The sequence below is a fragment of the Lissotriton helveticus genome, chromosome 11 (assembly GCF_964261635.1).
Source record: "Lissotriton helveticus chromosome 11, aLisHel1.1, whole genome shotgun sequence".
Lineage (NCBI taxonomy): Eukaryota > Metazoa > Chordata > Amphibia > Caudata > Salamandridae > Lissotriton > Lissotriton helveticus.
This window is the reverse complement of record NC_136072.1, coordinates 491,044,377-491,058,186: the sequence shown is the minus strand read 5'-3', so window position 1 is coordinate 491,058,186 and position 13,810 is coordinate 491,044,377. Positions and strand designations below refer to the sequence as shown.

The 13,810-nt window shown below is 46.8% G+C and overlaps 1 protein-coding gene across 7 annotated transcripts in view; it reads left to right on the top strand.

Moving 5' to 3' along the window:
* The window catches only part of PIK3CB (phosphatidylinositol-4,5-bisphosphate 3-kinase catalytic subunit beta), a 999,444-nt gene that overhangs the window by 776,448 nt on the left and 209,186 nt on the right, over positions 1-13,810 (top strand). For all 7 annotated transcript variants that reach the window (XM_078666107.1, XM_078666113.1, XM_078666108.1 and 4 more), the window contains one exon: positions 6,102-6,245. In XM_078666107.1, coding sequence (XP_078522233.1) covers positions 6,102-6,245 — 144 coding nt within the window. The remainder of the gene's footprint in view (positions 1-6,101; positions 6,246-13,810) is intronic.

Sequence of the window (13,810 nt, the reverse complement as noted above, 5' to 3'; positions counted from 1 at the left end):
GACTCACGCCTACAAAGCCCTCCACAACCAAGGGCCTGCCTACATGAACCACCACCTGAATATTCACCTCGCCCTCACAAAGATACCACGCATCCGCCTCTGCTGCTTCGGAGGACGCTGCTTCTTCCACTTTGCGCCAAATCCTAGAACACCCTTCCCCTCCCCTCCATACTTAACCCTCGCTGCTAAATTTCAGGAAAGGACTTAAGACCTGGCTTGTCAACTGACACCTGCAGAACAGCGCTTGGATACCCACTCTGGTGATAAGCCATGTTATACAAGTACAGCTTGATTGGTTGTCTGCCTGATCATTTAAGAACTTCCAAGTAGACTGTGTCATACAATCACTCACTTAGAAACTTTTGCTCCCCCTGCTGACTCGAATACATTTCTATCAATAATGAGCAGTGTGCTTAAAATCGTAGCAGAAACCTAGGCTTCCCATCCCGTGCTTAAAAAAGGTCTGCCCCATACCGGCTGTAGCTTGGTACACTTAGAACTGAATACCCACAAAAGAAAAATCGGCATACTTAATTTTGACCTGATATCAAAATCCCAAGCAACTACCTCATGCTCCTCCAAATAGCATAGCACACAAAGACAAAATTGACTACCCAGCAAATTACTGGGTAGCAGCCATCCTCGTGGCAAACTGTGAAAGCAAGACATTATTTAAAGCTTTTCAAAGGTAGTTGGCTACCTTCCACCATTATTGTTTGCTCATTCATTACAAAATGTTTAAGGGAAGGATTACAATCAGAGTCCGAATTGGCAATTCAACATCCCATGGTACAAAAATCTACTGTTTTGTACCCATTAATTACATTTGTTTAAACTATTAACAACCCAGTTCCATGATATTTCATTTCCTCTTTTTTGGCCCATTCACCTAACCTAAATATCGACATTTCTCTTGTCAGTGATATATTTCCATCCTCCAATAATCAAACAACCCCACAGAAATATGTGTATTAATTGCCCAACTACAGATGTCATATTTGAGAATGTGGGTATGAATCTGTGTGTTTTTCCCAGGTTAGGTTCTTAACCTTTTGACTTCTGTGGATCCCCCACTTAAGCATTACTGGAACCTGGGGACCACCACTGAATAATGATTGGAATTTGGGGACCCTCAGTGAATCATTACTGGAATCCAGGGACCCCCACTGAATCATTATTGGAATTTGGGGACCCCCACTGAGTCATTACTAGATGCCAGGGACCCCCCCTAAGCATTTTCGATGACTGCAACCACAAAACAATACACACAAAAATAGAAACAAGCATCCGTCAAACAACTGATAAAATATTGTATTTAAATTTCAAACAAATATATATTTTCTTTAATTCAATTTAATGGACACGATGGAAATGTTCTAAATTCAGTTGAGACCACTCATAAATTATACTGTATTGTTTGCACTTCTGCCACAAATAAATGAGGATACTAAGTTAATTTTCAACCTCCAATTTTAAATTCCTTCACATTTAGAGAATTTTTTAAAGTGTTTAATTTTACATTTTGCTTCTTTGCTACTCAGCTCTCACTGAGTAGGCTTTGCGGAACCCCAGGAGTCCGAGGACCAAAGGTTAAGAAACACTTGCCCAGACTAACATCTCAGCATCTTGCTCTTTGCATTTGTGCTACTTCATACTCTGCAACTGTGCGCCCCTTCCCGCTTGGTGCCTGGTGCGCCCCTTCCCGCTTGGTGCCCGGTGATCCCCTTCCCGCTTGGTGCCCGCTGCGCCCTTTCCCACTTGGCGCTCTGTTTGCCCCTTCCTGCTTGAGCCCCCCTTCTTACTCCACACTTTTGCGCCCCATCTCGCTTCCCCCCCCCCTCTCAATCTATGCCTTACACCCCTTCCCTCCGGCTGCCTGTGCCTTCCTTCATTCCTTCTCGCTGCCTGTGTCTTCCTACCCTCTCGCTGCCCGTGTCTTCCTATCCCCTAGCTGCCTGTGTCTTCCTGCCCTCTCTCACAGACTGCCTTCCTTCCCTCTTGCTGCCTGTACTTTCCTTCCTGCACTTTGCCTTCCTTCTTGCTTGGTGTCTTTGCGCTCCTCCCTGCTTTTGCAGTCCTTTCCGCTTGGTGCCTTTGTGCTCCTTTCCGCTTGGTGCCTTTGCGCTCCTTTCTGCTTGGTGCCTTTGCGCTCCTTTCCGCTTGGTGCCTTTGCGCTCCTTTCCGCTTGGTGCCTTTGCGCTCCTTTCCGCTTGGTGCCTTTGCGCTCCTTTCCGCTTGGTGCCTTTGCGCTCCTTTCCGCTTGGTGCCTTTGCGCTCTTTTCCGCTGGGTGCCTTTGCGCTCTTTTCCGCTGGGTGCCTTTGCGCTCTTTTCCGCTGGGTGCCTTTGCGCTCCTTTCCGCTTGGTGCCTTTGCGCTCCTTTCTGCTTGGTGCCTTTGCGCTCCTTTCCGCTTGGTGCCTTTGCGCTCCTTTCCGCTTGGTGCCTTTGCGCTCCTTTCCGCTTGGTGCCTTTGCGCTCCTTTCCGCTTGGTGACTTTGCGCTCCTTTCCGCTTGGTGACTTTGCACTCCTTTCCGCTTGGTACCTCTTCCACTTGGTGCCTTTGCTCTCCTTTCCGCTTAGTGCCTTTGCGCTCCTTTCCCCTTGGTGCCTTTGCGCTCCTTTCCCCTTGGTGCCTTTGCGCTCCTTTCCGCTAGGGTCCTTTGCGCTCCTTTCTGCTTGGGGCCTTTGCGTTCATTTCCGCTTGGAGCGTTTGCGTTCATTTCCGCTTGGGGCCTTTGCGCTCCTTTCCGCTTGGGGCCTTTGCGTTCATTTCCGCTTGGAGCGTTTGCTTTCTTTTCCGCTTGGGGCCTTTGCGTTCTTTTCCGCTTGGGGCCTTTGCGTTCTTTTCCGCTTGGGGCCTTTGCGTTCTTTTCCGCTTGGGGCCTTTGCGTTCTTTTCCGCTTGGGGCCTTTGCGTTCTTTTCCGCTTGGGGCCTTTGCGTTCTTTTCCGCTTGGGGCCTTTGCGTTCTTTTCCGCTTGGTGTCTTTGCGCTCCTTTCTGCTTGGGGCCTTTGCGCTCCTTTCCACTTGGTGCCTTTGCGCTCCTTTCCGCTTGGTGCCTTTGCACTCCTTTCCGCATGGTGCCTTTTCCGCTCCTTTCCGCTTGGTGCCTTTTCCGCTCCTTTCCGCTTGGTGCCTTTTCCGCTCCTTTCCGCTTGGTGCCTTTGCGCTCCTTTCCGCTTGGTGCCTTTGCGCTCCTTTCCGCTTGGTGCCTTTGCGCTCCGTTCCGCTTGGGGCCTTTGCGCTCCTTTCCGCTTGGGGCCTTTGCGCTCCTTTCCGCTTGGGGCCTTTGCGCTCCTTTCCGCTTGGTGCCTTTGCGCTCTTTTCCGCTTGGTGCCTTTGCACTCCTTTCCGCTTGGTGCCTTTGCGCTCCTTTCCGCTTGGTGCCTTTGCGCTCCTTTCCGCTTGGTGCCTTTGATCTCCTTTCGCTTGTTGCTTTTGCACTCTGTGTCTTTACACTCCTTTTTAGGTCTCGCTGGTGTTAGCAGCGAGAAGCGCTGCATCCAGCGAAAGACCTATTGTTGTCGACTTGCCGGGACTGTTGGACAGGGGATGGGCACGCGCTTTCCCTCGGCGATTTCATCGCCTGTACGCGCACCTCCAGCCCGGCGCCGTGCACATCCCCTGTCCCACATTCTAAGCAAGTTAGCCTTTTGAAATCACACGCACACAGAGACATACACACGCACAGCTACACACAGGCACACCTCCACACACGCACACATACAGCTACACCCACATACGCGCACCCCTCCCCCACTCCCCCCCACTCATCGGGCTTTTACGTCGCGCCACAGGATGTTCTGGGAGTTGGAGGATTTTTTAGATGCAGGGTTATTTTCTCTTCCACACGCCTTCAGTTGGGAGACGGTGCAGATTTCCATGGCCCGGCCATAGGAGGGGGTTTCCACGTGTCCTATGTGGTGGCATGGGCATCAGAAGGATGCTCGCACGCCCACCCCCGAGCTGCAGCCCCCCACCAGGGCACGTTGGCATTGTGTGTTGTTGTGACCTGGGGTTTCTATGACACACGGGCGCGGCTTCAGCCCCTCCCTCCCCCTACTCGCCACCAGGGCAACCAAATTACACAGACCAGAAGAAGAAAAACGTTGGATTCGAAATGACAGGAGCGGGTGCACGCATCCTGCAAGCTCACCTGACAGAGGGCATGACGCGCTGCAGCGGGGGCCCGCGGCCTCGCGAGGCCGCTGGGGGTCTAAGGAAAGCCATGGCGTGAGAGACCGGGCTGGTCCTTGCAGCGCTGCCGCTCGCTGAATGCCTGGAAGATGAGGCGTCCCTCTCCGTTCCACTCCCTCCTTCCCTCTGTCCCCGTTGATCCCCAGGCGGAGGAGAACCAACCGCCCTCCCCCTGCATAGCCCCCGCCCCGCAGAGGGAGGGAGCCATTCGGGGTTGGGCAGTAGTGTGTCACCCACTGAAGCAGACGCCATGTTTGAGCGGACTATTTTAATTTCTCTTGAGAGCGGATGGATGGAACCCTGAAGAGTGCAAACCAGTGCCATGTCTGATCTGGGAGTGGTGTGCCTCTGTAAGGGCAAACTGCTTCTATATTTGCGAATAAATGCTGGTCCTTTAATAATGAGACTAGCGTTAAGCTTGACGTCATCTTTTATTGAGAACACAAACTTTTAGTCTTTCAGATCCTTCTCACTTTTAAGTTTCGGGAACCATCTTTAGTAGGGAAAATAGGATGCTGCCGCACTTCCATGCATCACCGAATGTGGCGCAAGTGCATTTATTGCAGTATTACCCTTTTACCTGTGTTTGGAATTCTTTTGTAACATGCACATGTCACTTTTCTCTTGTAACACACGGTTTGCTGCCTCTTATATTTTGTTTGCTTTAGATACTTACACAAGTGCCACCACTGCCTACGTAACGTTTGTTCTTGTGTTTGAGTGTCTGCCATGTATTGCAGTACTATACCTCTACTTGTACTTTGTACGCTTTTGTAACCTGCACACATGTCACTTTTTCCTCCTGTAATGCACCGTTTGCTACCTCTTGTATTTTGTTTGCTCACAATTGTCACTTTTGCCTCATGTAACTTAGCGTTTGCTTTTGTAATTTGTTCACTTGTAATGTTCTTATGTATCACTTCTGTTCCTATTGTGAAGCACTCTGACACCTTCGGGTAAAGTCCGCGCTATATAAAAAACGCATAAATAAATACATGCCAATATACCCGATTCAGACGAGAGACTCCCGATTTCTTAAACCAACAAGCATTTGCAATGCAATAGGTCTCACATTTACGCAAGTTTAAGCTATTGGCATTGTAAATGACAATGCCTTGTATTTATGTATTAAAAAAAACAACAACAAAAAAGACATTGTCATTTACAATGCCAATAGCTTAAAGTTGCGTAAATGCGAAACCTATTGCATTGCAAATGCTTGTTACTTGGTGCCTTTGTGTTCCTTTCCACTTGGTACCTTTGCGCTCAGTATTTGCACTCCTTTCCGCTTGGTGCCTTTGCGGTTCTTTCATTTCAAGGCTTTGCTGTCTTTCCCTCTTGGTGTCGTATTGGTTATTCTTCCCACTTGTTGCCTTTGCACTTATTCTCACTTCGTGTATGAGTAATTGTAGTCCTATGTTTAACATATATGTTTTCCAGAGTCTATTCATCATTGTAGCACGTTTTGTTCAAGAAAAATGCACATACATTGCTTGTCAAATCATGGCAGAATCCATAGCATGGAAAGTTACACGTAGGTAGGAATATTTTCTATTTTTTTTTTTTACTTTTGTCCACTCTTTCGACAGATGACGTCTCAGACTTTTGTCTCTTGCCTCATAGTGCAGGACAATAAGAGGAGAACTTCTATTGCATTTTGCACTATCTAACGAAATTATGAAGGAAATACTTTTTTTGATTAATGTCCACATCTAACTATGTACCAATATATACGGTGTGATTGTGTTAACTGTTTAATTGGGTTCTTGTTATTATGTTGGGCTGTGGTTCTTGACTTAATGACCGAGGGAATGCACCCTTGAGGGCCATTGTGGGTTTTAAAAAAATGATATTCAAGTATTTAACTTCACCCAGTTCAACATCTACTTTCTTGTCTATTTGCAGTGATGACGAACTTTCCCAGTACCTTCTGCAGCTTGTTCAAGTTTTAAAATATGAACCCTTTCTAGACTGTGCATTGTCCAGGTTCTTATTAGAAAGGGCACATGCTAACAGGAGAATAGGACAGTTCCTGTTTTGGCATTTACGGTAAGTAGGAGGAATATTCTAGTGCTACTACTATGCGGGTATGTTAAAGATGTAAACAGATTTTTAAAACCTCAAATAAATATTCACACTGTTCCAATTTTTAAATAAGTATCACTTAATCAACAGGCTTAGCATTTTTTTAATTCACAAGGTGATCGGCTCCACATCTCACTTCTAAAGATATACTATCTTGTGAAAATATTTTAATTGTGCTGTTAAAATTGGCAGTTTCAAATAACTTGCAATTTGTTAATTATAAGTTATGATGGAATCTGAATATATTCACTCATACAAGAAATGTAGAATTAATTGGTAAAAGATGGACATCTCAGAGTAAGCGCTATTGAAATGCAGAAGATACCGCATCCTTGATGTTTGGAAACAGGCACGTGTAATTGAAAAAACCATATATAAGCAATGTGTCCGAGTTTACTGTGCTTAGTCCATGCAAGTCAGCATATTGGGGTAAGCACGTCAGCCAGTAGGATCAGACAGAGAAAACTCTAGTCATAAAGCAGTCTCTCATGCAGTTCAGTAGAGTGACGGTGGGAGGATACATCGAAACAGCCAGTAGCAATAGGGGGACATGAATACTCGGGTGGTCTAGCTAAGACATGAAAGACAAAGTTTCAAGCCTACAACTTAGAGGCTGGTCGAAGGAAGTCAGTAGTTGAAAAGGATAGATCCAAACCCCACTCTGTGTATACTGTTAGGGGTAGGTCTGTTTGGCTGCTCTGCTATCAAAATCCAGACCTGAAAATGACCCTGCTGGGAGTTAGAGCCTTAGACGTGAGGCTGTCCCGTCCTACCACAGTTCCCATGTATTTGGCATGCTTTGCGAAATTTGTCAATATAATTCCCACTGCCACCAGGCTGCGAATGACCCAAAAACACTAACCATCGTCAATATGGCAGGATAACTATTTAGTATTTATGTTTCGTTTCACTTTTAGTGCTTTTTTGTATTGGAGACTTGCTCTACTTTGGGGCCCCTGTGTTGCATTGTTTTTATTTGGTTTTATTTTCTTACTCGTTTTACTGTGACCAATTGTATCAATTTTAATTGACACAAATAAAGCTTATTCCGATGTCCTGCTGTCTTCCAATCCAAAATGGTGGTAACGCTCAGGGGCAATAGTCCTTGTCATTTTAAAATCATGAAGGTTGTGAACTTGTATCATAGCAAGAGCCTGCTACATTGATAGTTAACTCCTTATTGAGCTCCAATTAGATTTTTCTTAGTTTCTTCATACATTTGTTTACCTTCGGGTGATAATGTATTTAATATGCTGTTGAATGTTTGAATCTAATTGAGCAGCAAAGTTAGTGGTCCCTAAAGAAAACATGCACAGTTCACTTAACACTCTACCTCCATTTTCAGAGGGTGCATCATTCCATGGTGCATATCTGTCATATGTCTGTCACTAATCTTCTTAACTAAAGATTGGTATTGCCACCCTGTGTTTTGCTGATACTTCAAAGAGGAATTCCTTTGTGCACTGGAGAGGTCTGCAAAGCGTGATGAAGTCTGCTTCAAGAGAGGACCTCAATGTACACCTGCAGCCTCTCTCATATCACCCTTCGGTTCCCCCCTCCCCTCTCCCAAGCATGTTTGTTCTTCTACTTTGCTCTCCAAGATGCTAATCACATTTATAATATCAGTGAATGCTGTTGAAAACCCACCCAGAATGGTGCAGAGATTAGATGTGCTTTCTTAGTGAAAGCATTCGCCAGAGGTGACTGCTCATGTGTAGCAGCATCAGTCTAAAAGCACCCCCTGGCTAAAACCGAGCAGGGTCTCCATCTGGACGGCTGCCAGTCAGCTGTTCAGATGTTGGGCTGTGCTGCAAGTCTACTGCCGTGTATCCTTATATTGAGGCAGTTCCTCTTCAAAGCAGCGGAAGCAAAGGGCTCGTTCCAGCGCCTGGAAGTTGTGCAGTGCTAGAGAAGGGAGTAATGTAAAGTGGATTAGAACTTGGGGCAGTTGGGAGAGGTGCGGAGGTAACTTTTTGAATCGCTCAATTTAAAGGAAGACTTTCTGAGTACCTACACGTCCAGTCCTGTGCCCAACAAGGTGAGTCACTTTGAAAAGATAGTGTGCAAAAGGGGTAGAAAGACTGTTCCAACATGACATGGTTGGGGGATACAAGGCTGCAACCTACCTTACTGGGGTGTGTCTATGCTGTTGGATGCTCAAGAGTGCACTAACCTTCCATTGCTGCTGTTGTAATACTCTTATTGGGGGGGGGGGGGGTGCCTGTGCGAATCCCACCCATGACTGCTGTTCTGTCCTGTTGTTTGGATGGGTGCATGCCTCCTGCTGTATGGCTGCATGTGTGAAGAAAGCCTGCAGTGCTGCTGATAGAGCGCGCGAGGCCACCCGACCAATAGTTTTCGCCGTTTTCCGGCTTCAGGGCCCATATACTTTCAAATCACCATACACATTGACCAGGTGACTTCACGAGCTCTACCAATTTGTGTGTGTTCCCTACTATTTGTTTTCAGTGTACCCGACTTACCATCCACTATCACGGGTACCTAATGACCACAATGAATCAGGGAGCTAGCTGAAAAGAAAGGCAGCAAAATACAAACCCAACCAATAATGTTCAAATACTGTTTAAATGACCACGGACAACTGGAAGTTTTAAAATGTTTATCTAAAGTTCGTTCTCTTCATGCATCAAGTATACAAGAATGAGACAATCAATGACCAAGATAATGTAAATTATGTAGCTATATAAAAATAATGATAGGGTAATCATTGAAATACTGATATAAAATGCAAGAGAAAAATACTATGCAATTCAGTAATATCTAAGCATGGGCAGACTATGAATGGGTAACTATAGGAGGGCCTATAATGAGTAACACGCTTCACTTAAAGTAAAGGGGCCTTTGAACAGTCTAGGTAATGAAGTTCTAGACCATATCAGAAAATTACAAACTGCAATGCAAAATATAATCTCTAACAAGTGAGAAGACATAGGAACAAACTTATGAAAATATGTAATTGACTTTCAATAGTTGCGGAAAGGCATGGAAAATATAACATATGCAATGATGAACTTTATTAAAGCAAAAGTTAGAAATTCAGAAGGTGCAAGATTTTAAGAATTTCAGAGCAATATTTACCTAGAATGGTGTGGAAACCAAACCCTGGCCACGGGTCAGTTAAGGACAGGAAACCCTCAAGGAAGGATACCCCTCAAAGGACAGCAGGTGCAGAATGGACACCCAGGACAGGACAGGACAGGATACCCTCGGAATAGGAATCAGGACAGGACCCTCAGGACAGGACAGCAAACCCTCAAGACAGGACCGCTCAGGACAGGACCGGAACCCACAGTTCGGAAGCAACGCCTGCGCTCCACCCGCTCTGCAGCTATCGATCAAGACCCCGATGGGGTCAGCGAACTCCCAGCAAAGTGCTTCGCCAGCACTTTAAGGTTCAGTAGAACCTTAGTCTATGGTCAAATTCGGACAGAGTGCTCCGCAGCTCTCTGTATCTTCAGTCACCTATTGAGTGCGTTGGGTCAGTGACAGGTCAGCTAAACCAGACAAGTCGGACGGCTCCCCAGGGGAACCCAGGGTAGATATACAGTTTGGGGACAGTGTACCACCCCCCAATGTTGCAAAGTGTCAGAATCCCTCAATTTGGATTGGTCCTAAAGTAGGATTTGGGTAACACACCAATCACAACATAGCGTTTCAAGCCTACATTTGCATAGTAGGGTACCGCCTAACTAGATTGGGGTTCCCATGAGAAATGGTGCAGAAATACAATGGCAATTTTAACAATGTTGCACTGCGAGAACATGTGATTGGTTCAGCCGAGTTTTCAGGTCGTTTCTCAGGAGCATCTTGCTCATCACTGCCAACTGGCTGTGTTCCATCAGTCAAGGTCTGCTGTGCCTCGGCAAGTCGCGCAGGCGCAGAAGGGACCTCCAAGATGGTTCTCGGTACAAACAGAACCCCATTTCCCGCGGTACATGAAAAGTAAGCGAAAACAAATGAATACATAGTAATGTTATTATGAAAACACATCACAGGGTTTGTACTTTTAACTCATCATCAAGAAATAAACTTATGCGTTTAAATGTTAGCTACATTGATACGGGTACAAGAGCAGTGGCACGAGCAGTACCACATGATAAGCACAGCTATGAATTACGCATGCGCATAACTTTCCCTCCACTTCTGCAGACGCGTCAGGACACGTGAGTGTGGCTGACGCATGCGCAGTAACTAAATACAAGCGGCGGCCATTTTATAAACACGGATTAAAATAGTTAGGAATACACATAGGCAAGCGTCATAAACTTTACTCAAACTTAATATAAATGTTAGTAAGACGTACATTGATTACCTTGTTATACATAAACGAGGTTCTTGACTTCGGCAAGCCGCAAAATATGCGAAGCTTTGCTTCATCACTGCCACCCGTGTTGTATTTATTTTGTACATGTGAGGAAGCACAGTTTTCCTTCTGTGTGAGAGAAAGTTCTATTACTGTTGTGTGACTGTAGTGGTTGTAAGCATGTGAGGGGAGGCCTTTGTTCCACTGACTATCGCTTCGATTAATGAACTCTAATGGAACTTTCAAGGGAACATTCCACTAATATGTATGAACTCTCTATTCTGTGTACATAATGTTCACGTGGGCTTCTGCTGCTGCATACCATGTACATGACTTGCTAATGTAATGAAAACTTGCGGTGCTGCTGCCTCTGCTGTACATATTGAGTGTGAGGACGGTTTTTAACACTGTTGCTTGTGGTAAGCGTTTTTTATGTCTATGTGAGGCAAGAAAACTCTTGTGCCGCTCTGCTGTCCAGTTCTGAAGAGATGCCATGGGGGCTCTACCTTTACCATGTGGCTGTTGTTTTGTACACTTTTTCAAGGTCTACCTGGAGGGCTACCGTGCCCTGCCTTTAATTATTTCACTCAAACATCCAGCACAGCTACTGTTCTCCTCATTTAAGGGGGAGGCATTCTGCTGGGTATATGTAAGTAGGTTGCTCTGTTTCTGCTATTGCTGTACATTGTGTGCATGACTGGCAAGCTTGAAGCACTAAGGTCTATAAAACTTCACCACACTGCTACTGCCAGTTTGGCACAATTTAATTACCAGTTGGCACTTTTAGCAGGTTTACCCCCAAACTATCTGCCTTTTGCCTCCTATCTTTGACCTGTTTTTGTTGGCTTTAGGTCTCTGGGCACTTTACCACAGCTGATCAGTGCAAAAGAGTATATGCTCTCTATGTAAATTGTGATCATGATTGGTTACCTATGATTGGGATATTTGATATATTAAGTCCCTGGTAAAGTGCCCAGGGCCTGTAAATCAAATGCTACTAGTGGGCTTGCAGCACTGATTGTGCCACCCACACCAGTAGCCTTTCAAATATGTCTCAGACCTGCCATTTCAGTGTCCGACTGTCCTGTTTTAACTGCCATGTCGACCTGGCAAGTGCACCCACCTTACCTTTTCTTACATGTAATTCACCCCTAAGGTAGGGCCAGTGTAGTCCCATGGGCAGGGAGCAGTGTGGGTTAAAGGTAGGAAATGTAATGGAGTGTTGTACCTGTCCTGATTGCGAAATACTGGATATTTCGTTTTTTAGGTCTCGTGGCATTTAACAGCGTGAAGCACTGTGTCCGCCAGAGACCTATTGTTAGCGAGTCTGCTTCCCAGGAGACAGCACCTGGCCGCGCGCATTTCCTCTCAAACGAGGCGATTTGAGCGGGCCACGCAAACGCGCTCGCTGTGGCCAGCTGCTGTCTCCTGGGAAGCTCCAACACGACATACGCATGCTCATACACAGAGACACACACACACACACACGAGCGCCCATGCACGCACATACATACAGAGACACACACCCCCCGCACACATACACACACACGCGCGCGCACACACACACACACACACACACGAGTCCACCGAGCCCCCCCCCGCCGTCGCACACATACATACACACAGGAGCGCACCGAGCCCCTCCCCAGCCCTTTTGAACTTACCGGGCCAATCTCGGGGGACTCCGCTCTCAGCACGCGGCAGGGGCAGGCACCTGGCATGTGCCTCGTGCCCCCTCCGCAGAGTTCACGCTGCGGCTCTCGCCAGCTCCTTTCCCGGGGCTCCCTCTTGGTCAAGGGAGCCACGCAACACTTGCGCAACCTCCTGCTGGCGGCCCCGGGGCTCTCCAACGCAGCAGCGTCACTAGGGGGGTGGGCGGGTGCGGACCGCACCGGGTGTCACCCCATCTGGGGGTGACACCAATCCAGCAGTAAGTTAAGTTAGCTGCCTGGCCGCCGGCTATTTTATTAAATATAAATAGTGAACTGCAACAGTCAGCAGTGCAAGTCAAGCGCACCCGCGCACCGCGCCAAGAACCGCACCGCCGCTGCGCACCAGATTAGGTGTATGATCAGCATGTATTCTGATCATCATCATCGGTGCGATGCGGATGGGATGCAACGGTGCGGCGCGGCCGCGGCATACGCCGCGTACCCGGCAGCTGCCTGAGTGTGTCAATCAATTAGCGAGCTGCGCACGCTGCCTACACCTACCAATGATGACGGCCCTGGCCTGGGACAGCCCCCGCGCGCTGTGCGCAGTGCGCACCTGCTGCAGACGCGTCACGGCGGTCACGCGCCCGCCAGAGGTCGGTGCATGCGCAGTGGTGCGTGCGTCGTCGTGGGACTACTGGGAATAAAGAATTAATAGCGACGACGACATCACTGCCCAGCCCAGGCCCAGCAGAGAGACGAGAGCGAGACCACCATCATCAATCTTAATATCGCGATTGGATTCGCGAGCCGAGCGCCGTCGATGGTCACGGTGAGAGAGAGAGAAATAATGTTTTATTTATACTGCATGAACTTACTAACTATGTGGCAGTGCAGTGGCACACAAATGAAATTAACTCAACTGATCACGTCATGTGAGATAATCCATATTGAACTGCACGGTTCCCCTGACAGTACAATCGATTAATAGATGCTTATTTTTATTTACATATGCAAACACCTGTATAGAGAATTTCAGTTCATTATTCTAAATCTGCCATGCCATCGAAACTAATTGCAAAGTGCGAAGTGCCCACCAAATTTATAACACCATAATGTCCCGAAACAAATCAAACCCTGTCAAAAATCGATCAAATAATTGGAAACTGAGTTAAAGATCATTAAGATTTGACTGGTCTGTTTTTTATAGGAAGCTCACTTTTAAAGCTAGTCTGTGAATTATATATCAGGAATTTGCTAACCAGTCTGTACAAATAGTTTCAAACATCTACTGATTTTTTTTACTAAAGCTATTTCACTCTTGAACTGTCTTGGATTGTTCTCTACTTGTCTCTCAAGCATGCTGTGAAGGATGTGTGTGTGTGTTCCCATCATGCAGCGGGGGTTTCCATCTAAACACTAGACTGATCATCTTAAGGGCTCTGCTGCTGTTTATGTGTGAAGGGTGGTGTTCTCAGTTTGTGGAGACGTAAATCAGCGCTCTAGTAGAGCTTTAAAAGGTTGTGCCCTCAGATGTAACATGCAGAAAAATG